The sequence below is a fragment of the Etheostoma cragini genome, chromosome 9 (genome assembly GCF_013103735.1).
Source record: "Etheostoma cragini isolate CJK2018 chromosome 9, CSU_Ecrag_1.0, whole genome shotgun sequence".
In the NCBI taxonomy this organism is placed as follows: domain Eukaryota; kingdom Metazoa; phylum Chordata; class Actinopteri; order Perciformes; family Percidae; genus Etheostoma; species Etheostoma cragini.
Window position 1 is genome coordinate 24582516 of NC_048415.1, and position 22828 is coordinate 24605343.

The 22828-nt window shown below is 43.5% G+C and overlaps 1 protein-coding gene and 1 long non-coding RNA gene across 3 annotated transcripts in view; one reads left to right on the forward strand and one right to left on the reverse strand.

The window, feature by feature from the left end:
• scfd2 (sec1 family domain containing 2) overlaps positions 1 to 22828 on the reverse strand; it is a 95706-nt gene that overhangs the window by 51533 nt on the left and 21345 nt on the right. Inside the window, exon 5 of the mRNA XM_034881574.1 lies at positions 667 to 955. Within this exon, the coding sequence (XP_034737465.1) occupies positions 667 to 955 (289 nt within the window). The remainder of the gene's footprint in view (positions 1 to 666; positions 956 to 22828) is intronic.
• LOC117950480 overlaps positions 14767 to 22828 on the forward strand; it is an 8446-nt gene continuing 384 nt past the window's right edge. The window contains exon 1 of one of the 2 annotated variants that reach the window (XR_004657909.1): positions 14767 to 14779. This is a non-coding gene — a long non-coding RNA (uncharacterized LOC117950480). Of the gene's footprint in view, positions 14780 to 19606; positions 19618 to 22828 lie in introns of those variants that run through there. The other variant, XR_004657910.1, reaches the window with a different exon arrangement.

The window sequence follows — 22828 nt, forward strand, 5'->3', positions numbered from 1 at the left end:
TCACCAGACGCCTCCTCATACAATATCATCCCGATACGTATGCCACGATACAATGTTGTTGCCATTTTAAACATATTGCAACATTCTGTAATATATGGCAATTTATAACCTTTTTTCCAACTTGTAATTTCTCCCAATTTCAAATCATGTCCCCAAAAGGAAACATCTGTTTTATCTAAAAAATATTTTCATATCACTTCAATTGTATTGCTGCAAAAGGGGTTGTCAAGCAGACCACCACATATTGTGTTGCCCGTGTATTGATATAGTATCGCCACTGAAAATATCGCGGTACAATGCTGTATTCATTTTCCCCCCCCGCCCCTACTGTAAATGTGAAAGTGATGGGTAATTTCTCCCTCACACTTATCCACATGCACAAAGCTCAGACATTCCTACACCTGACTATTTGTGTAATTGTTTGCCAAACTGACCACAACGTGTGTGTCCTGTAGGTGAGTGTGTCAAAGGGTGTGATGCAGGATAAGAGAGAAGGATGGGGTGTGAAGACTGATACAAATCCTCTCATTAACAGCACTGGAGGCAGAAAGAGGGAATAAACAATCAGCTCTTCCCACTCGTCTACTGCAATTTCTCTCCTTTTCAACCATCGACGTGCTCCTGGAAGCAATCATGAAAATTGTGATCGCATTAACTCTCTCTCACCGGTGAGTTTCTGGAGCAAGGGGCTGAGTTCCGTCTCTCGGGTGATGACCAGGGTGAGCGCTCCTATCAGCTCTCTCTCCAGTTTCTCCAGCGTGTCCCGGGCATCCTGTGCTGTGGGCTGCGCCTCGTCAGCCAGGGAGTACAGGTACACCAGCAGAAGGATCAGCTCATCGGGCCCGCATTCATCCTCCCTGGACCTCCACCCCAGGGTGCTGTCCTCGCCTCCGCGGGACTTCATCAAGGGCAGCAGCTGCCTCAGCACAACGGGGAAATCAGAGTCTCCAAGAGCCTGTCTCTCACACACACACACACACACACACACACACACACACACACACACACACACACACACACACACACACACACACTTTTTCAACTTCAGATTTTTCCTGCCCACAGCCAAGCATGTCCAGTGTCCACGACATTAGGCATTTCAAGATCTAAAAAAAACAAACTGTATATATTATTATTTTTTAAAATATTCAAGTATTCTTTATTCAATTATTAAATATTCTGATAAATGAATATTTAAAAAATAAAAACGGACTGTCAACCATCTTATGAGTGTTGGTGTTGCATAGTGTGTCCACCAGAGGACGCAATACATTGTCCCTTTTGGCGAACACTGATTTTTTTTTTTGTCAATGTTTTTTGTACAAAGGACTTTGAGTTTCATATCTACAGTTTGTATTTTTATACATTTTATTTATCAGACCTTTAATATATTTTGATGTTCCTCTGTTCTCTTGTGACAATACAACACAATATTATCATATTCGTTAGTGAGAACTCATAAATAACTACAAATAACTAATGTTAAGGAAATCTGTTTATGTTTTGTAACGCATTTCTGGATTTGTTTTAAATACATATCGGCCGATATATTGACATATCGAACAAATATTTGCATCGGCCTTAAAAACGTTTATCGGTCTGGCTCTAGTCCAGGGGCCGGATTTATTAAAGGGAGAACTCCGAAGTCAGGATTACAGGAGCAGAGCATTCTGAGATTTCTTTCTAAGAATTCTGACTTTATTCTCTGTATTCTGACTTTCAAACTCAGATTTTTATACATGTGGTCCTAATCCTCTTCTGTAGGCTCCATAGGGAAAGTCTGATAAATGATGTGATGTCACTTGAGTCAGCATCAGTTGGGCCTGAAGACTACAGGTTTAAAAATGAAAAAACAAAAAGAATCTGGAGGTGGGGAGTTAGAAAGAAGTGAGCACCAGACCTCTTTAGCCCGCTCCTCACGTCTACTTGAGGATAGCTGCTCAAGGCCAATTAGCCACTACTAGCACGACGTAGCCAAATCTAAGACCCAACAGTCCTTGGTCCAAAGCTATCCATTGTGACTATGACAACTTCAAAATAGGAATAATAAAAGGAATAGTTTGACATTTTGGAAAATCTTTAATGCTTTCTTGCAACCAATGTTGTACAGTACATATGAAGGTATCACTGTGAAGACTGGAAACAGCTAATAAACCATCAGCTGATTCCCCTGCTGAGTTGCATTATGATTCAAAGATTATTTACATAAATTGACAATACATATTTATCAATCTGCAGACCTATTGGCTGGCGTCCTAATATGTGTGTTGTAATAATACTGTACATGTTTAAATAAGAGAGCACAGTATGAGTGAGCTCATCGTTCCATTCGCTAATTTTACAGCTCTGACTGGTTGAGGTAATGCTTCATTTAGTTTCTTTCTTTTGTTGGATTTGCTTGGGCACTAAACGGTTTTCTCTTTCTTTCTCACACACACACACACACACACACACACACACACACACACACACACACACACACAAGCTCACAGATGCGCACACACACACGGGACAATGTTTAGGTGCAGTGACCTGTTTTCGTGAGCCTGTCTGACCGTTAGTCCCTAACGGTGGTTGCGTTCTAACATGTTGTAGATCACCGAACCGTTTTTACAACACTGGCCACTCACAAAAAGAGTAAGCTCATAGACCCATACAACAAGGGTGTGGAGCTCATCTGTCCAAAATTGGAATGAAAATAAGCCTAAAAAAACAGAGGCAACGGGGTCACAGAGTGGAGGGATACAATGGAAAACAAAGCTATTGAAATATTACATGAGGAATTAAGTTTCAGATGATATTCCAAAGTAACGGATTGTCGACAGTGGACAGAATGTTTGTGTCAGATAGAGCTACATATGATAATTTATTTCATTTTAACGAGGGATTCCTCTGGGAAAAGCTTTGTGATCCTCTCGCTAAGGCAAACCGGCTCTGAGAACGAAGGGCTTTGGACCTTGTGGTGGGCCCACTGGGGGGATCCTGTTTCTGACCCAGAAGAACTCTTCACTGAGCCAAAGATGAAGTACAATAAGACCCAAAGACGAAGAGCCAAAGCCAGGGAACTGACTGACTGTCCCTCATGAAGTAGTAGCTGAGGAAAATACTTTTCGGGGGAAATGACTGTCCCTGTTGTTGAGTGTTGACAACACAAGGTCTACATCAGTGACTCTGTTGAAGTCACTGATTTATTTGATGATAGATAAAAAGTTGTACATTGCTGCATGAACAGACACTGCTGATATCTGATTCATTCACATGCTCCCAGCATCCCCAGGTATCAGGAGAACACTCTCCGGCTCCGACCCCGGCCAACCACTCGCCCTTCGGGACCGTTCAAACACAATCTCCCCACACATTTTTCTACTGAAACATTGTGAAATCAAATACCTCTCCAAGTTGCACTCATTGGAACTGCCAAACAATATTTGGGATCTTTCCCCCTGGCTTGTTTAGCCGGTGGACGGAAGCGAGGAGAGAACGACAAAGAACATTAAGGATTTCTTTTTGAAATGCAAACGGCTAAGCACTTTCTCTTTCACCTCTCACTTTAGCATTATTGGTCGCCTGCACTTCTATCGGTACATGTCCAGGAGGACATTCATTGGATCCTCAAAGCTGGCCTGAGAAGTACTTTTAGAAGTACCTTCAGAAGCTCTCAGTATGGGTTAGTGTGGAGAGGAGGAGCTCTGGACGGCCTCTAGGCCTCCACATCATTTGTCAAGAAGCACGTCCTATTGTTTTAATATTATTATTCCTGAACTAGTGTCACCTCCTTGGCACACCAACAGAATATGTTCTCGGATGTAGGCATCCAGTTTTTGTTTGGATTGTTCTTCAACATGTGGTCCTAACTACAGAGCCAGATTGCTGGGGATTTGATCAAAGTTACCATCATGCAGTTTTATCTTGCTGCTACCATTCATGCAAAAAGTACTGATTAGAAGCAGTACCATTGGTGGACAGCTTGTACCAATTGCAACAAACGATATAACAATCAATTTCATTTTAATTTAGTTTCACTTTTTTCATTTGGGTATTTTCTATGTCTGGAACAGTGTCTCATGAAACAACACATCAAACTATGAATTTAGAAAATTTCATTTTCAAATTGCAGTTAAAAGTAAATATTGGAATTTATTCCACGGAACAAATGTGAATGCCCTTCATAAACCGTGTGTGCAAACTGTGTACTGTGCAGTATGTGTGTATGTTTTCCGAAGCATGCACTGTAACTGGGTCCCTTCAGGAGATCTATAAAAGCTGCTGTCAGCTGCATGCCATGGCGCCAGAGCAGGAAATGGAGGTCTTTGGTACAGAACTGAGACTGAGTAAAGCTGAGGGGTAAGACTGACTAGAGCTCTTTCCAGCGATGAAGCTAAACTCAACAATGGCCGACTCACAGCGCTGGCACACAGGCCTACTGGAAAGGTAGTGGACTGTACACCTCTGGGAAGAGAATACAGCATGCTTTCCATGGCATTTAGGATAGCACAATCACAGCATTGCCCTCAGATTATAGGCATTTTATTTCAATAGATCCACTTCATTGTTGAATCTGGAACACGATTTCTACAGTTTAGATTAATGGATTATTAATTAAAATCTGGGGTGGCCTCTAGCTCACCCGGTTAGAGCGTTCGCCCATGTTGGCTGAGTCCTGCAGCGGCCCAGAGTCCGACCTGCAGCCCTTTGCTGTCGTCCCCCATCTCTCTCCCCCTTTGATGCCTGATCAACTGTAGTAAAAGGATAAAGCCCCCAAAAATTCTAAAAAAATACAAATTAACATAACAAAGGAGGCAGTTCAAGTACATTTTAGCCCTTAATACTAGTTTTATCCAAGCCAACTTTTTAAGGATCTCTTTCCATCACAGCATTAATCTCACTTTCAAAAAACCCATTTTCCCCAGGAAACATTATAAAAATACTCTCAATGACAGACTCTTAAAGAAGGCTGCTGAACTCATGTGGCGTTTAAAGTCCACGGTGCAGATTTAGGGGCAGTGCTCCTGGCCCGCTCTACAGAATTACTGCAGTAATAACAGGAAGCTAAAAGGTATTATTACACACCATTACTGAATGTACTAGCCCTGCTGCCATGCTCTAATGTGACTATTACACCCAATTATAAAACAGCAATGGCATTGCTCTGTCAAAACAATGTTAATTTTAGGCTTGCAATTACTCAAATAAAGCCATTACTTTAAATTACTCAAGAGTTTCTTATTATGACCCCAAAGATTAACTGACTTTGGATAATATAGAACATAGCACTTCTTTGTTCTCTGAATATGCTCAGCAGATTTTGGGATGGTAAATTTGCAGCTGGATTATTGGTGACTGAAGCATCGCTGGCTTCTTGCTCAAATCTTTGCAACAATCACAAGCTCTCGCTTGCATTTTGCTCTGGTTTGAATCCCAGTGATTGACAGATTACCGTTTGGCATATCCAACCATTCTGGGGTCCATAAAGGCTCAATCTCGTCCAATCACAGAGCCTGGGCCAAACTCCGCCCCCTGCCCAGCACAGCCTGAACAGGAAACCAGCTCCAGATGCATCCCCTGAAGGAAGGTGAGTATTTCAGATGCAGCACAACGCGCTAACCAGAACCAGGCCTCCCTTGCCTCGCTCACTGCCAGCACAATGAAGCTTTTTTAGGGCCCGAGGGCAGGGGGGGAGGGGAGAGTATTGGAGGCGGGGGGCCTTCTGGGATCATGAACAAAGTTGGCTATAGGTCAGTTGCTGTAGTCAACCGAAGGTACCCTGGACAGGAGTCCCCTTACATGGATGTCAGACAGTGCATCATTACCATAGCAACTAAAAAAAAAAGCAAAACCAATTTGCATTCCTTTGCAGATGCACACATGTGCTTCATTTGAAAATATGTAATCACATACAATTTGCATTCATGAATAACAACACGCAAAGCTGGAGGAAAGCTTCTAACAACAAAATACTTCTAACGACAAAATCCATCAATCTTGAAGTTAGACGACAACAAACAAACCTAGACTCTAAATGATGTACAGCGAGCTTGCTTTTGATTTGTAGTGGAAGAGATGGAAAACAAACAAGTATGTCTTCACCCTCAGAGAGGCTCCGAAACACAGAAAAAAAACTCAGTGCACGCTCACAAATGCTTTGACGTTGAATGAGTGTGTCTTATCTGAGCACACACAGAGCGTCTCAGCGGGGACACATGCTCTTTGTCTCACTGTCACCTGTGGCGACGACAATGAGGACTCTAGGAACGGGTTCACCGGAAGACCTTGGTTTATTAAAAGATGGAAATTTGCCTTAAGTTGAACCGGGGAATGGAAAAAATAAAGTTTATCTCCGGATCTCTTTTTTACAACCATTATTCTGTTTTGTGCGGAAGGTGCGGACGACGGATCAAGGAGAGAGGAAACGTGACTGTAAACACAAAGAAGAGCACACAGGACGACAGTTATAGTCACCAATTAATCAATTCTCTTCATTTCCTGTATTAACCAGCTCGCAGTTGGATTTGACAAAGCTGTTTAACAATGATGTGACTTTTCAGGCTTAAATGCAAGGGGAGACATTTAAATTGAACACATGTCTGCGCCTTTTTTTCCCCTTCATCCTGTGCAGAGTTATTAGCTTTATGATTTATTTTTAATACCAGTTCCATGAAATCAATCCCCATTTTCTACCCCTGCGACGACTGGTTAGCACTGACTGAATAAAGTCAAACACAAGACAACAGTTCATTTCAGCCTTTTTAGACACTGAATCGGTTTTAAATGTTGCATGGAGTAAGAGAATAAGAGGGAGCAGCCACAGTGAGCTGCTGGATGCAGACAACAGGCTGCACACCTCCAACTCTTCTGCAACGTTGCTAACTTTACGGTGATGTGTGCGGCTTGGTGTCAGATTGTGTTTGCACTTATTTTTGACCGAAAGTAGCAGCACCAAAAGTATTTGCGTTGTATTAACCTGCACACGACCACATGCATTATTAACCCTCGTGTTGTATTCCCGTCAACTATGCAACTTTTTTGTTTTCCTGGGTCAAAATAGAAGCTTTTTTTTTTTTTTGTGATTTTTTGGGGCATTTTAGGCCTTTATTTGACAGGACAGATGAAGACATGAAAGTGGAGAGAGAGAGAGAGAGAAAGAGAGAGAGAGAGAGAGAGAGAGAGAGAGAGAGAGAGAGAGAGAGAGAGAGAGGGGATGACACGCAGCAAAGGGCCTTAGGTCGGAGTCAAACCCGGTCCATTGCGCAGATTTTGTCACTGCATCCTTTGACGTTGTTGTGTGTTTTTGGTCACTTTTATTCAATGTTCTTTAAAAAAAAAAAAAATGGTTTAAGTAAACCCAAATTTCTGATCTAGAAACGTTCTGAAAATGGGTCAAATTTGACCCCAGGACAACAAGAGGGTTAAGTATCGCTTACAACTTACAATGTGTGACACTACTCTTTCCCCCCAGAAAGATCCTCAACCAGACGATATCATGACTAAGCAAAGCACTGCTTGAATGCAAAAAGAAAACAGACCAGAATTTTCTTCACAACCAATCTTTTAATGCGGAGTACATTTTGGAATGTTCTGGTATGTACTCTGCAGCCTGACCACTACTCTGTGGCTTGTCCATCAGTCAGTTAACTCTTACATGTCTCTGAGACAACACACACGGAAATATAACAGAGGAGCCAAGTAAGAAAGAAAGAAATTGCAACAGATAAGACCACTTGATTGATTGGTTGGTTGATTGATTGATTGATTTGACAGATTGTTGTAGAGTAAGAAATAGAATGATAGACAGCGCAGAGGATCAAAAAGCTCTTAAAAAGGTAAGGTGGCCCCTGGTCTGGCTCCATCCGCCTGATGGTTGTTATGTTTGTGGGAACACCGAGACATAAATCTTGTCTTTTAAACGAGCCCTGAATCACCACACAGTGTGTGAGGCGGTCTGTTTGGTTTCTACACGCTGGACTGTTTGGGAGGGGGAAATCAATGGACTCGTGCACGCGGAGACACACAGCTGAAGGGATGCACGGGAAGCTGCCTCTCTGCCAATACAGGCAACAGCTCTCAATACCTATCCACTCCACATGCATCTTTTATCTGTATTTCTTTACTCTCTTTCTGCTCCATGTGTCAAAGGTTGGCTTGGCTCAGAGCTTCAAGGCTATAATTTTGAAGAGACGTGGGACCCGGTGACAGACCCAAACACACGGTCGCCATACGCCGCCCCGGCACCGCCAGTCAGCCACATGCTGGTCACTGCGGCTGGACTCTGTCTGCCTGGCACGCGACGCCCTGCCTGCTTATCACACTCGGGCTCAGACCTGCAGCTCCCTTGGTGCTCTGCTGGTAGGAAAAGTGAGAGAGCTATGTAATCGCAGTGCGCTATCGAAGTGAAAAAGTTAGCAAGGCAGTTTCCTCCAATTGTCTAGAAACAGAAGGCAATTAATGAGGCTTTATTTTTTGCCAAATAGGCTGCAACAGATTATGGAGCAATTTACCAGATGAGAGTTGCTCTGCAGCCACAAACCCCGGGGCCATGTTAAAACCTCCCGCACTTTTCTCACACTGTGAGAAACTGAATCATACGCATACATGAGTAGACACACGCTCACGCGCACGCACGCACACACAAACATCCCCCTAATACTGCCAAGGACAGTACATTACATCCACTACTAATTGACTCAGGAGGCTCCAGCAGGGAGAAAACATCCTGAGGTAAACAGACGGTTTCTAGACAGAATGAGACAACCGCAGTTTATCCGATGGGATTCAGCAAAGCAAAACAACTGGCTTCGACAATTTTTGCAGTTGCTAAGTTTCATTTCTCACCGCAGCCAATCAGAAACGGGGTACGGACATGATACAACAGTTCCCTTTTCTGTTTTTTAATGAAGAAACATGTAGTGGGAAAGATTAAAGCAGCCCATCAGATTCCAGTCTCAGTCTTACACATTGAGAGGAGAGAGCAGAGGTGTGTGTGTGTGTGTGTGTGTGTGTGTGTGTGTGTGTGTGTTTGTTTAACCAAAACAACGGGGAGGCTATTTCAAAATAAGAGCTTGCTTGACTTGATAGGCTTGTTGCAAATTAAGTTAATGTGCTGTGGCAACTTAGTGTGATCTTTTTCTGTTTTTGCTTGATTTATGTGAAAGAAAACAAATTATTATGTTTATATGAGCATGTTTGCATAAGAGGGAGATAAAGTTTCTCCATCTGAGAGATGCTGTGCTACAATTCAGTTCCAAAGCTTGTTGAGACATTTAAACATTAGGGGGCACTGTTGCACCACGCCCAGCCACGGGACCCTTGATCTCTGCCTGCTTTCCCTCCAAAACTCCATCCCTCCATCCTGGAGAAGTCTTCAACAGACAGGAAAACGGACTGGATTCGAGGTGTTGGATAGTTTAAAACTCTTAGCTGTATGCGAGGCGGATCACAGCTGTGCAATTGTGAATTCTGCTTCGTTGGCCTCAGCTTCAGCTCTCTACCCATGCTGTCATTCCTAACCTGGCAGGGTGCCATCACAGCAGGGGCAGCCGTACAGCAAATGCACAGCTCTGTCATGGGTACGTCTCTGTGGTGAACTTTGAATAAAACATGGAATTCATCATGAATGACACGAGAGCTGCGTCACGGACTAGTGTTCTGTGATGTGAGTCATTACTCTGAGGCACAGCTGGTACGCTGTCTGTCTCACAAAGGACGGTTAACCTGTGTATGTAAGCGCGCGCGCGTGCGTGTGTTTTTGTGTGCGTGTGTGGGCTTCTTTTCTGAACCCCACATTAACACTGAAGCCACAGAGGTAACTGCATTCATGTCTAAATGAAAAAGAGGCAGTGTGCACATCTGTTTTAAAGGAGCAACGGAGGACTGTGTATTTAGATGTGTACATGTAAGTGCGTGTGTGTTTTTCGGTGCGTAAATACGGTCTACATCATAATCTGAACTGTCCCGTCAACCTGTTTGTGTCTCTATCGTATGCACTGACAAACACGCCTTCACATGGCTGCTCTTCTCTAAACATTCAAAAAGCGCTCATTACAGACACGGGAAATGGAAAACAACTAACCTCCCTCCATTTCCCAGCAAGTGCACATGTGTACACACACCTGGCGCGATGTAGAGATTCATTATGCAAGAATGTACTGGAAGATTTCATTAAAAAAACATCCAGAGAGACAAACACTAAGTAGAAAAAGATAAGAGAAAACAGGGAGAGAGGAGAGATGGGAATAACGTTAGGGATGATGGGAAGGAAATGTTGATGGACCTCTGCTGAGAGATGCTGTCGGTGCAGTGACGGTGCGGTGAGTGTGCTCCTCCCCCCATGGCTCTCAATCACTCATGATGACTCACACCTATTCTCACTTTACCAGTAAATTACAATCAAGGCCAATTTTAATCGAGGTCTTAGTGTCAACAGACATACAAAAAGGATTAAATGTGGACCTTTGGTGCTCACACGCACAGAAAACACACATAATGAAATAAAGGCATTATTGAGTAAAGACCGCGTAATAAACAGTTACAGGCATATTCTCCCAGTCCTTGTTTTACGGGAAACCCCTTTTCACACAAAAAGCAGACAGTAAAATAGAGTAAGGAAATAGAAGCCACAGTGAGGGGTAGTTGTGGCAAGAGGAGGACACTTTCAAAATAAAAGTTTAGGAGTTAAAAATGTTTCGTCTTCAAGTTGTGTATCACAGATGAGACCTGGATCTCACATGCTTACGGAGCTAGCCTTGCTGTAAGATTAGATGTATATTATTTGAACACAGTGACTCGTTTCTCAGTGTATTAGAGCAGCGGGCCGTGAAGAGAACGCTCTTTCTGTGAGTAATCTAAGACCTGAGACAGGGTGGCGTTCTGCACACACAGCGGCCTTCTGTCACATATACTACATGCTAACGTGACAACGCTAGCACGTTGTATAAACTAGACTTAGCCGTATCTATATTATATAGTATGGAAGCACGCACACGCACACGCACACGCACACACACACACACAGGCAACAGAAAGTATATGTGTTATGCTTGTTTTTACTAAAATGTCATGGCGAGGGCTGGACACAACACACAGGCTGGAATGAAAGAGAGCACAGACATACAGTGATCCTTCTGCAGACTACATGTCTGCACACCAACACCCATCGCCCTGCACAATTTCCATCTGTTATAACACTTTCAATATCAGCAGGGTTTACCAGATTCTCCGTGTGGCAATTCATCTGAGCATGAACTCACATTTAAAGAAAGGGGCAAAGGCTAATAGATGCAAACACTAGCCGGGCAAAAAACAGAGTTAGGAGTTGGGGTCAGGATGAAGACATCAGTGATGAGTGAGTAGCAGATTTCTCTCTTTTGATGTGTATGCATAAATGCGTGTATGTGTGTGTGTGTGTGTGTATGTGTGTGTGTTCTCGTTTAACTACATTCGTGGGGTCCAAAAACCGTGTAGTTGTGGGGCCTGGATAGCTTTGTGGGGCCAAAATGCTGGAACACACAACTTTAAAGGGATGTTCGAGGGTTAAGACCTGGTTTTAGGCTCAAGGTTAGAGTTAGGTTATGGTTAGGGTGGGGGTAAGGGTTAAGGTTAGGCATTTAGTTGTGATGGTTACGGTAAGGGTAAGGGGCTAGGGAATGCATTATATGTGTGTGTGTGAGTGTGTGTGTGAAAACAAAACAGTGCTGCAAAAACACAGGCTGAAATAGAACAATACAAACAACATCACCCAGGGTTTCTACTGCACAAACATTCCCAGAGCCTTAAGCCCACAGCTCTGCTAAAAACACTACCGGAGGGTGGCAACGAGACAAGCTCTCTCCATTAATACAGCCTAACACCTCTTTCTGTTTTCACTCTCTCCATTATTGTCTCCCATTTTCCCAGATTTCTTCACCAATACCCCAGTGCATCCCTCTCCGTCCCTCTTGCTTGTGAAAGCCAAACTCCACTCTAGCCAAAAATCACACGCACTCTTAAATTCTTCTGTCGTGATGAAAACTCCCCCAAAGACTATCATAACTTTGACAGTCATAACTTATATCTTTGACAAAATCAAACCTCCAGGTGCAATAACAAATCAAATCGAATAACCGCTCCACAGAGGTTTTTACGAGACAAGTCTTGTATATTGTGTAACTGGGGGCTGAGACGGTGTTGGTGTTGGAGAAGGAGCGGGTGCATGGATGGATTGCAACACCAATGTCCACTTCTCTGCCCGGCTCCATCACGCTTCAATCCTTAATCTTATCTCTCCTGGGCCTGATTGACCACTTTCACTTCCCAGAATGCTCGGGTGCCAAGCTGCGCTCCCCTTACACATTAAGCATCTTCCCCAACAACTGAAGGTAAAAGCTTGAGGACATTTCTAACACTTTCTGACTGTTTGCATGGATAATTTCCCTACAAGTGGGGTAAAATCCTGCGAGCTGTCTCTGGGTGTTATATTTTCAGTCAGCAGGGGGTTCCTAAATGTTGGCAGCTGTTCCCAACGTGATTATCTCCCTGTCACCTTTGGCATCCCTATTCCAGGAAGGTCTTGTATAAAAAAGAAAACAGCATCATTGACAATCCCTGGCCTGTCTTCTAAGTTTAAGGATTTGCCACAGAGGGTACACACCAATGTTTGACTGGCCTCAATGATAAGCAATGGTTGATGTCTGGTAGTAAATCCTCAGACCCCCTCCCCCACGCCCAGCCTTGCCTTCACAAACACCGTGAAAATGTCTCTCTTCCTCATCGTCTCCCATCATGTCTGTCCTTCCTGAACAGATGGCGAACGCATCACTAATGCCTTGTCTGTCTGTTTGTCTATGCTGTGATGCTGCGCAGAGCCGAGCTGCTAAACAACGACTAAACACACCGCCCTGGCGGAGAGGCACCGCTTCTCCAAACACCGCTAAGACTGTGGGAATGACAATGTCACTGTGATCGTCTAAGTGCTCAAGTATCCAAAGTACACCACTTAGCTAACATTAACCATTTATGTTTTAGCTGCGCCTTGACTTCATTTTCCCACAACTACTAGTATGTAGTAGTCTTACACTGACAGCAATGTGGGATAGTCCCTACATTTACTCCAGTACTGACCCTAAGTCCAATTTTGCAACTTGATAACCGATTACTGGTTTAGACCATTATTAATGCAAAAATTGAACGTTTCATGGCTGCAGTTTTATAACATTACACATCATTTAGCTGGCGCTTTTATCTAAAGCGACTCACAGTTGCTATATACTGTATCTCAGAGGACACACGCCTCTGGAACAACTATGGGTTAGGTCCACAAGGACACATTGGTTTATGTATTGAAGTGGGAAGTGAACTCAAACCAAAGAAATGTGTTATATCCACTGTCCCTAATTACCAGATTGATCCATATAAAACATTATTGTTGAAACAAGTTGTGTCCCTATGAAATATAGTTATATATAACCAACTTAGCATCCCTAAGCAAAGAATATGAATACAGTACTTATCGCTCCCACTGGCTAACAGAGAGTAAGGTTATTTCAAAAGGAAGAACAATTTTAAAAATAGACAGAAAATGTGTTCGAGACAAGGCAACAGAGCCCTCTGCGTCTAAACCAGACCCCTACACGCCTATCAAAAAAAATTTAACTACACGCCGTGGCTCGGCTGTGGCTTGGTAGCGTTGCCCCCCCGACTCATTTCCTGGTTCTCCTCAATAAACAACATGAGATCAAGGAGAGGGTTAACTTCTCCTGCGGCAGATGTCCCACCGTGGTCAGAAAGAACAGGGGAGACACTTTGTTTCTCTCACTATGACTCTAGAGTCACAACTTGCTCCGAGGACAATTGATGTCACTTTCTCCCTCGCTCTTTCACCCCCCCCAAAAAAACACACACACGCCGGCTCGACACACACACTAACGCACAAGTAAACAGAGTTTCCCGATTGACGCTCAGGAAACCACCCACCCCTTAGCGTTCTGGCACCACGCTGCAGAGAAACACGTTCAACCCCGACGCAGAACTCCGACAGGACCACGCCGCCATAGGAGCGACGGCGTGGAGTTGACGCGCAACCATTAAATGGCCTTTAGTTTAATGGTTGTGAAATGTCTGCTTAATGACATGTTATTAGGAATCAATGTCAAATTATTTCAACATATAGCCTAAGGATGCATTGATTTTTATAAAAGCATGATGAGCAAAGATTCTATACTAAACTAGGTGTTTGTAATAAGTTGGCCAGCTGCACTGATATTAATGTTAGTGGACAGAATATTGAAAACAACTTTCTCTATAATTTGATGTAACATCACCACGTCATCACTGCAGCCTCCAAAATGACCACAGCGCTGTGTCAGCACCTCTCGGTCCCAACACTAACTGAATCTGCTTCATAAATGTAAGATTTATTGCAGGGCTTCTGTTTTGGATAACATCAGATTTAGCCGGGTGTACCTAACTGGTAACACAGCGTGACTTAAGAAATTTGGCTTCATTACAACCAGTCAGTGTACAAAATGGTTTGATTTGGTAATATATTATGGCGCATTTGACGAAATGCTTTTTAGCAAAAAGTTTTGTCTATTCAAAGAAATGAAAAAGAAAACACATTAGAGTATGAGCAGAGTCAGCCAACTGCAGACTGCAGTAACGCAAGCTTGCAAAAATCGAAATGGGATTGTGCAGTTGAACCTCTGTATTGTTATGTTTGAGACAGGATGTGGAGAAGCGGTTGGTGCAGCGTGAATAAGGACATCTGAACTTGTGATCCTCGCAGCCAGATGTGCAGTATGTATTGCATGTGTCATTTGAGTCAACGCTTCGTTTTCTCTACAACAAACACCTAGTGACCACAATAAGCAGGCAAAGGCTTATGGCAATTACAACAAAAAACAGGACCACCCAAAGTGAACACATACATTCATCAAATCAAAAACGGCATAATTCATTATGCCTCTCAAAGACACAATACCCAGCATGTAAAGGGGCCATAAACCTTGTCACTGTCTAGAACACCCCTCTTGTCTGAAGTTGAGTAGTAGAGAAGAGGAGAGGAGCTGTGATGTTCAGGCATCACGACTGCAAACATGAGAGAGAAAGCAGAAATAACTCAGAACAGAAGAAAGAAAAACAGTAGGGTGGAGAAGATGGAGAGTTAAGGAGCAGGAGATAGGGAGGAGGGGGCACATGGCCGGCGTATGAGAAGCCAGCCTCCTCCTCCTTCAGCCCCTCCATCCCTCCTCCCGCTCATAATTAGTGGTTCGGCGTTGGTGCTCGTTTTGGGTTACTTTATTCCTCTTCCCATTTCCATAAAAACAGGGACAACAAGGCCCACATGTGTCTCCAAGTGCACCAACTTAGAACAATAGAAGAAGTGGGCCATATGAGTTCACTCCAGATGAAAGCTAGAGCGGGAAAACACAGGAATTGGTGAGGTTCCCCCCCCCCCCTCACATGTTTCCAAATCAAGTTTGCCTATTGGATAAAATGTAGCGTGGAAGGCTGGAACAGCTTAGTTTGGGTTTGATACACCGTGACAGGCAGTGGAAACTTTTCAACAAAAGTCAAAAGAGCAGTGTTGTACAATAGCCCACATGTTGATGTAATCCCAACACATTCTACGTATAAATGTCATGTGTAGCCCATTAAAAATACATCTTTCTGCGGGCCGTATCACTCTCTATTTGTCATAATTGCACTAAACATATGCAGTATTTTGGCAACTGTTCTGAGGCACTTCTAACAAATCCATTCACAAATATTTTCCCCAAGCGTACCCGTTCACATCGGCCGCTCTGGTTTCAGGAGGTTTGAGCATGTGGCTACAGTCCTTGGCACTGCTGTACCAGACACACCCTTGTGCTCCAAATCAAGACTACACAGATGTAATGAGACAAATCCACACAAAAACAATGATATTATAATGAAAGATGAAAGTGTGGGGAGAAGAAAGACAAAACGGAAAAGCACCAAGAATAAAATCAATTAGAATGAGAGGATGACAGAAGGGTATATAACTTCCTCCAAAGCTCAGCAGAGAGCCGGGGGGGGGGGCATCCTCCCGTTATCTGCACCCCAATGTCAATCACGTTACAAGGTTAGTGGAGTCCGCTCTCTTAAAATCCCCCCACAGATGAGATTCATTTCTAGCTCATACACGATGATTCCAAGAACAACAAAAGCCAAACACGAAACAAAGGATGGAATCTGTAAGCATTTTTCTCGTCCACATAGTTCCTAACAAACACCAGCTCAAGTGGAGAGCTGAGCTCAAAACCAGATAACAGCTAACAATGTCACAACCAGCTTGTGATAATTATTTTTTGTGGGGTAAATCGAGTCGGTCTCGTCCGAAATCCTTTATCCTCTTTTCTTCCAGCAAACTTCTTGTGAGAGTTTTTTTTGTTGTAAATCAATGACAGAATTTGCTGCCATTTTCTCTACGAAAGTGATCTGTGTTGCTGTGTAATTATCAGCTTGCAAGCTTTTGCTGAAGTGACGGTATCGCCTGCGCTAGTAGGCTAAAGTTGAATTACAGGTGTCGAGAACCAACCAGATTGGATAAAATACCATGTATCCGTATTCTGATTCGCCAGGGATGCAGCGACCTGCGGAAAATCTTTAAGAAACCAATTAGAGGGCAGCTTCAGGTCACATGCTGGCCGGACTCAGGTGGACACCCGTCTGTCCGGCGTCCCTGCTCATGGAACCGCAGGAAACATATTCAGAGAGAAAATACTGATTAAAGGCTGAGGCGCTTACTACCACCCGGCATATCGTACGAGTAAACTACTTTATTGGATATTTCATTTTTGTACACATTTATATCTCTGAAATTTTGATGGCGGCTGCTCCCAGAGCTCTATTGACAAGCCATTACTGGTCACAACCTACAAACACTGAAAAGCTAACAGTTTGAACAGACAGGGGTCTGCACGCTCTGGGTGATGGGCTGTGAACCGTTCAAAACATTTAATCAAATAAAGCTTTTCCTTTAGAGACAAAGGTCCCTGGAACACCCCGAAGGGTAGATTTGAGTTATTATTACAAACATGACATATCCATTTGACACAGCACTTTCCAAAAAAAAAAAAACACAGTCAGAGGTGCTGCACTCACTTGGCCAGTAATAAAAGACAACACTGACCCTGTCACAGATCCACATATGAAACAAACGCTCCACCTGATCAACCGCTTGGATCCAGCCTCTTGGCTACACATGGAGCGCTGCCCCGAGGGAACTATGGGTAATTAATGACAGAGCAAGGGTGGCAAGAGTCTGTCTCTGATTGACCCGGTTTAACCCTTGCTGCTTAGTTACCATGGTGATTGGTTGGTCTCGTTCCCTTTGGGTGACTGGGCAAAATCCCTGGGGGCGACAAGGTGGTCTGCATGGTGGGTATGAGCGAACAGAGGGGTGGGGGTAGAGGATAGAAGGAGGTGCAGAGCTGGGGTTTCAGATGGGTACAATTACATGCTGTATAACAAAGGGGAGTCCTTGTCCTACCTTTTGGTCCACGACCTAAGGGGGTCACTTTTACCTCCCCCACCTTACTCCATTCATCTCTGTTAACAGGATGCAAGCCCTTACTCAGAATCGGCCCTAGGGGGCACTACTAATCTACTATGTCCTCTATCTACGTCTGCGGTGGCGGAATGTAACTAAGTACATTTACTTAAGTACTGTTATTAAGTACAAATGGCACTACTTTACTTGAGTCTTTTCTTTTCATGCCACTATTTTCTCTGCTACATTTCAGAGAGAAATATTAATTGAATACTTTTTACACTACATTAATCTGACAGCTTCAGTTACTTTACAAATTAAGATATTTGCACATAAAAACACATGTAGTTTATAATAGTGATATAATAGTTTATAATATCCAATGTTTGGGCGCCTGGGTTGCTCACCTTGTAGAGCGTGCGCCCGTATACAGAGGCTCAGACCTAGACGCAGCAGCCACAGATTCGATTCCTGCATGTCGTTTCCCCTCTCACGCCCCTTTCATATATCAGAAACAGCTTTATTGGCAAGGTTTGAGTAGCTTGACAGACAGACAGACGGACATTTATATATATATATAAATATAAAAACAAACATTTGAAAATATACAGGATGGAAATACAAAAACTGCTTAAACAGTATTCTAAAATGTAAATAAACACGTTGCACTTAGTGCAGTATTGTGGTGTCTCAGAGTCATCAATTTAGGAATTTGACGGCTAATCTTTGCTTTCAAGAACAACGCTCACTTGACCTATAATAAAAAAAAAACAGAGATCCCAGTGAGCAATATAAAAAAATACTGTTAGGTCACTGCACTAGAATTAGAGACAGCAGTTATTGAAGAGAGGGAAGGAATGGTGCAATATCAGTATAGTCCAAGATTTAGGCATGAATTTAAATATAAATATAGTGCAAGGCAGTACAGTGCAACAATATTGTAAGATTGAAATACACATGAGGTGGATGAGCAGAATAGTGTTCATTGACTTTGTTCAGGGTAAGGGTGGGGGCTATTTCTGAGTGTTCTGCCGTCTTTGTGTCAGCTGGTTTTGGTGAATAGTGCCCGGTATCGCCTACCAGAGAGAATATAAGCTGTCCTATCCCATGAAGGCCTAAAACATAAAATGTGTTATTTTATTTTAAATTAAACTACCCAACAACATAACAAGTCTAGCACAAACGATTATTATAATTAGACCATTAATCACTTAGACGGTTGACAGAACAGTCTGGATGGCTTCCAGTTGATAAAATGTGAGGATGTTTCTGCACTGAAAAGTTTGACTTTTAATACTTTAAGTACATTTCCCTGATGATACTTAAGTAAAGTTTTCTATACATACCTTTACTTCTAACAGTGTGGCATTAGTACGTTTACTTAAGGAAAGGATCTGAATACTTCTTCCACCACTGGTCCCAAAAGGTGAGCAGGAATCCAGCCAAGTTCTGAGAGACTACAGTCCACTGGCTCACCACCAGGCTGAGAATGCAACATCGGTCACCCAAGCATGGTGGGACCGGACTGTCATGGGTCATCTGCAGCGCTGGAAATAAGAAAAGCTACCTCTGCGAGTGCCAGCCGCAGAGTTTCTCATTTGTTACCGGTCACTAGTATACTCTTCACCCTTAACTGATCAATCACAATACAATCTGCAACCTGGCTCAAAACAAAGCTGTAATCTGGCTCTGAGGGGTCAGTCAGTATCTAAAGAAGACACATTTAAAAGCTCCTGGAATGTTTCTCTGTCTCCATTTCAGATCAGACTTACAGACACAAAGACACATGTCCTGTGGGCCGTGACCCTCCCTGGCCTGTGCTCAGCAGGTAGTGACAAATGACCTGATAGTTAATCTGTCCTGAGGTGGAGCTTTTCTACAGGGAACAGAGAGCCTGTTTGTGACAACAGGAAGTAGAGACACTGTTACCAGAATAAGCACATTAAAAGGATGCACATGCATGAATGCATGGATGCGCACATGGCTGCACACACACTTACTTGCAAGCACATCTGGCTATAGTATCAGATGCAGTGCATTGTGGGGAAAAAAGGAATATAAACAGCAAGCGGTGACATGTTAAAACGAAGTAAGAGGTTGAGTGCCAGTCAGAGGAATATAAAGATATAAAGGTATGAAGTGGTTCGTTGGCCAGCTCCGTCCGGGACACTGGGTCATTGTTGAGTCTATTGCAACCACCGCCATCTTGCCTCATGGTTAGCTTGTTCTACGGCCTTCCCTGTTAACAATCCAAGGGTGAATGCTGGACATTGTGGGATTTTCCCCAGTCTGTGGTGTTTTTTTGGAGCATGCTCAAATGTAGTCTGACGCCAGGAGGCCAAGTCAGCAGACCACACTGACCTGATTCACCGGGGATAGAGAGTGTTAGTGGTCCCCTCTGATCCTGTTCCATAGACCACCTTGCCCAAACACTGGGAGATGACAATGCAGCTCAGTGAAACTAAAAGCTAAAGTGCGCTTAAATGGAGAGAGCAGCATGGATGATCTCCAAGAAACATCAACCATTTTGATTCTGCAAGTTTGGGTGTGTGAAGAAAAGAAAAGAAAACATTGGCAAAGGCTGTGAAAAACATTCAGTGGAAATCCTGCAGAACCTTCACACACATTCGTAAGGAAAAACTCCAGGCCACATAAAAAAACCTCCTGACGAGATGGGTTTTGACTCCACAGTTAAACAGCCGCAGTAAACAATCGAGACCAGTAAAAAAAAACACCCACAAATGCACATATGCAGCGAATGCAACTCTGACTCAGTACAGAACAATGACAGCGGAGCGAGAAGGCCACTCAAAGAAACACGCCGACTTATTGGGTCTTCAGCTTATTCACCGTATCCCCCAGATATAGATAAGTCCATGCATAACCTTCACATCTCCGCGCATGTTTTAACTCTATCTGATGCACCCACAGCTAGCCTAGCTTAGCACAGATCCTGGAGATAACCAGGTTAGTTAGTAGGTTAGTAGGTTAGTTGGATACCTCCAGGATCCGTGCTATGACACGCACGGAGATGAGAAGGGTATGTATGGACTTATCTAACTCTGGGGGAGACAGTGAATAAGCCAAATCCAAATAAGTTGTTGTGTGCCTTTAAGTATAAGAGAACATTTGTAGTGCATTAAACCCTTAGGAGTTCATCTTACTCCCTCAACTTTAACAATCAGAGAGCTGTTGCTCTATAACTCTACAGCCATTAACACCGAAGCAATCCCCATAAAGTTTCAGTTCAGTGGGCTGAGATATAGATTCAGTAGAAAGATGCTTAGTAGAACATTTAAAATGCAGCACGTGCAAATTACTATTGAGCTGAGAAAGTGGAGCCACTGAGGTTTATTATGAGGCGACTTGATTGAGCCTCCTTGTGTTTCTCCATTTTCCTCGGGAGACAGATTGAACACAATCACAGGCAGCAGGATGGTGAAGGCAATTAGGGATAAGCAATGCAGAAAGCAGAGCGAGCCAAGCACCTATCTGCCTGAGAGAAGAGAGGTAATGATAACAGGAAGTGAGATGAGTTGGTCTTGCCCTCTGGCCTACCAGCCCATCACCTCCTGTTAAAAAGGTCCCTCTCTATAAACAGGCCTCTCTCTGCCTATTAAACAGATAGTACATTAGGCCTGAGCTGTGCTGAACAATGTAAACACAGCCGTCTCAGGGTACTGGCGCTGAGGGGGGAGGGGGGCAGCATCAGATGGGGGATATTCCTTCCTGGGAGTGAACTCCATCCCTGCTCCTCTCTCCCACTGTAATCCTCTTCAACTAAACACAGGAAGGAAGCGATAGGTAAATAACTGACTCTTCTGATAAACCTAACTTTCTTCCAGCTCCGCAATTTCATCCAGTTTTAGAGGGCTTGTTATGCTACAAAATACAGTGGCGTGTACTTAAGCGGAGCCCAGGAGTTCATGTTGTGCATGTGTGTGTATGTTACAGCGAGGCATATGTTTGGAGAACGCATAACAAGAGATACGGGGGTAAGCTTGATATGTTTAAAGGGAAGTGCAGGATAAAGCGTGGTTTAGGGAAAAGGGATGAGCAGAAGACAATAGGAGGGAGCCTGGAGAGGCCACTTTGTCAAAAGACAGACAGGAGTTGATCCTGAACCTCCTGTGGCTCGTTCTGCGTCGCTCCAGGGTTTGAGGGGGCTTCCGAGAGGATACACTGGGGCTGTATTGTGAGCGGAGTATATGGGGTACTGAAAGTGGATAAATGAGGAGACGGTCAGTCCAGGTCAGTCCAGATGTGAGGCTGTTAAACAGTGGGGAACTGAAGAGGGTCAGTGGTGGACATCTTAGGGCAGTGCCCTGGAGTCATTCACACCAGTTTGTTACAATCCGCAGCGAAACACCACCCACCCTTCCCAACAGGGACACAGCAGAGATGGAGAATTAAGTGGAATGTCTGGGATGTGGGGACAGGCTCCATACCCTGAGGAAAGCCCAATTACAGACTTAAACCCCCTGTCTGTCGGTCTGTGTGTCTGTGACATGCAGCTCAGATAAGATGAAAGTTGCTTAGGACCAATATCAACTTTTTTTCTTCAGTTGCCATTAGAAGTGATGCAATCCAGATGTTCCATATACAACAGCATTTTAAGTATTCTAGTGCAATGGCGTTCCTTCTTACAGCATAAAGCTCAGGGGTTGTTGTCAGGCTACTGGCAATCTACAGACCCAGAACCAGGTTTGAGCATCTACAGGTCGCTGTGTGCCCAGGAGGGGTGGAGGGATAGAGGTGAAGGGTCATGAGTCTTTAGGGCAGCACATGCAGACACTGTACTGGGGGGGTCACCAGGCTCCAACCTGGCTACGTACACACTAGAGTTCAACAGACATGGACACAAAACAGAACAAAACAAGAGTCGGACAAAGGAATATTTACACAATGAGATTTTGGATAAATAATCATCATTAATGTCTATATAATAACTAAGTGGGTAAAGGCAAATAATAGTCTGGAACAGTCTGGTAATTTCAAAATGTTACATCACTGTGCTGTTATCCAGCCAATAAAACCAGGGACAGATGACACATATGTTATGTCATGATCTTACAATATCCAAAATCTAAGACAATATCCAGTCTCATATCACGATATCAATATAATATCAATATATTGTCCAGCCCTAACAAGAGCTGGACCAATATTAGCCACTATTACCTTATTGAATATGTGTATCGGAATTGGTATGTTCTATGTCAAGTGATTTTAACAAGTTGATTCTTAATAGTAAAACTAAAAATGCTGTGTATACACTCACCGGCCACTTTATTAGGTACACCTGTCCAACTGCTCGTTAACACTTAATTTCTAAGCAGCCAA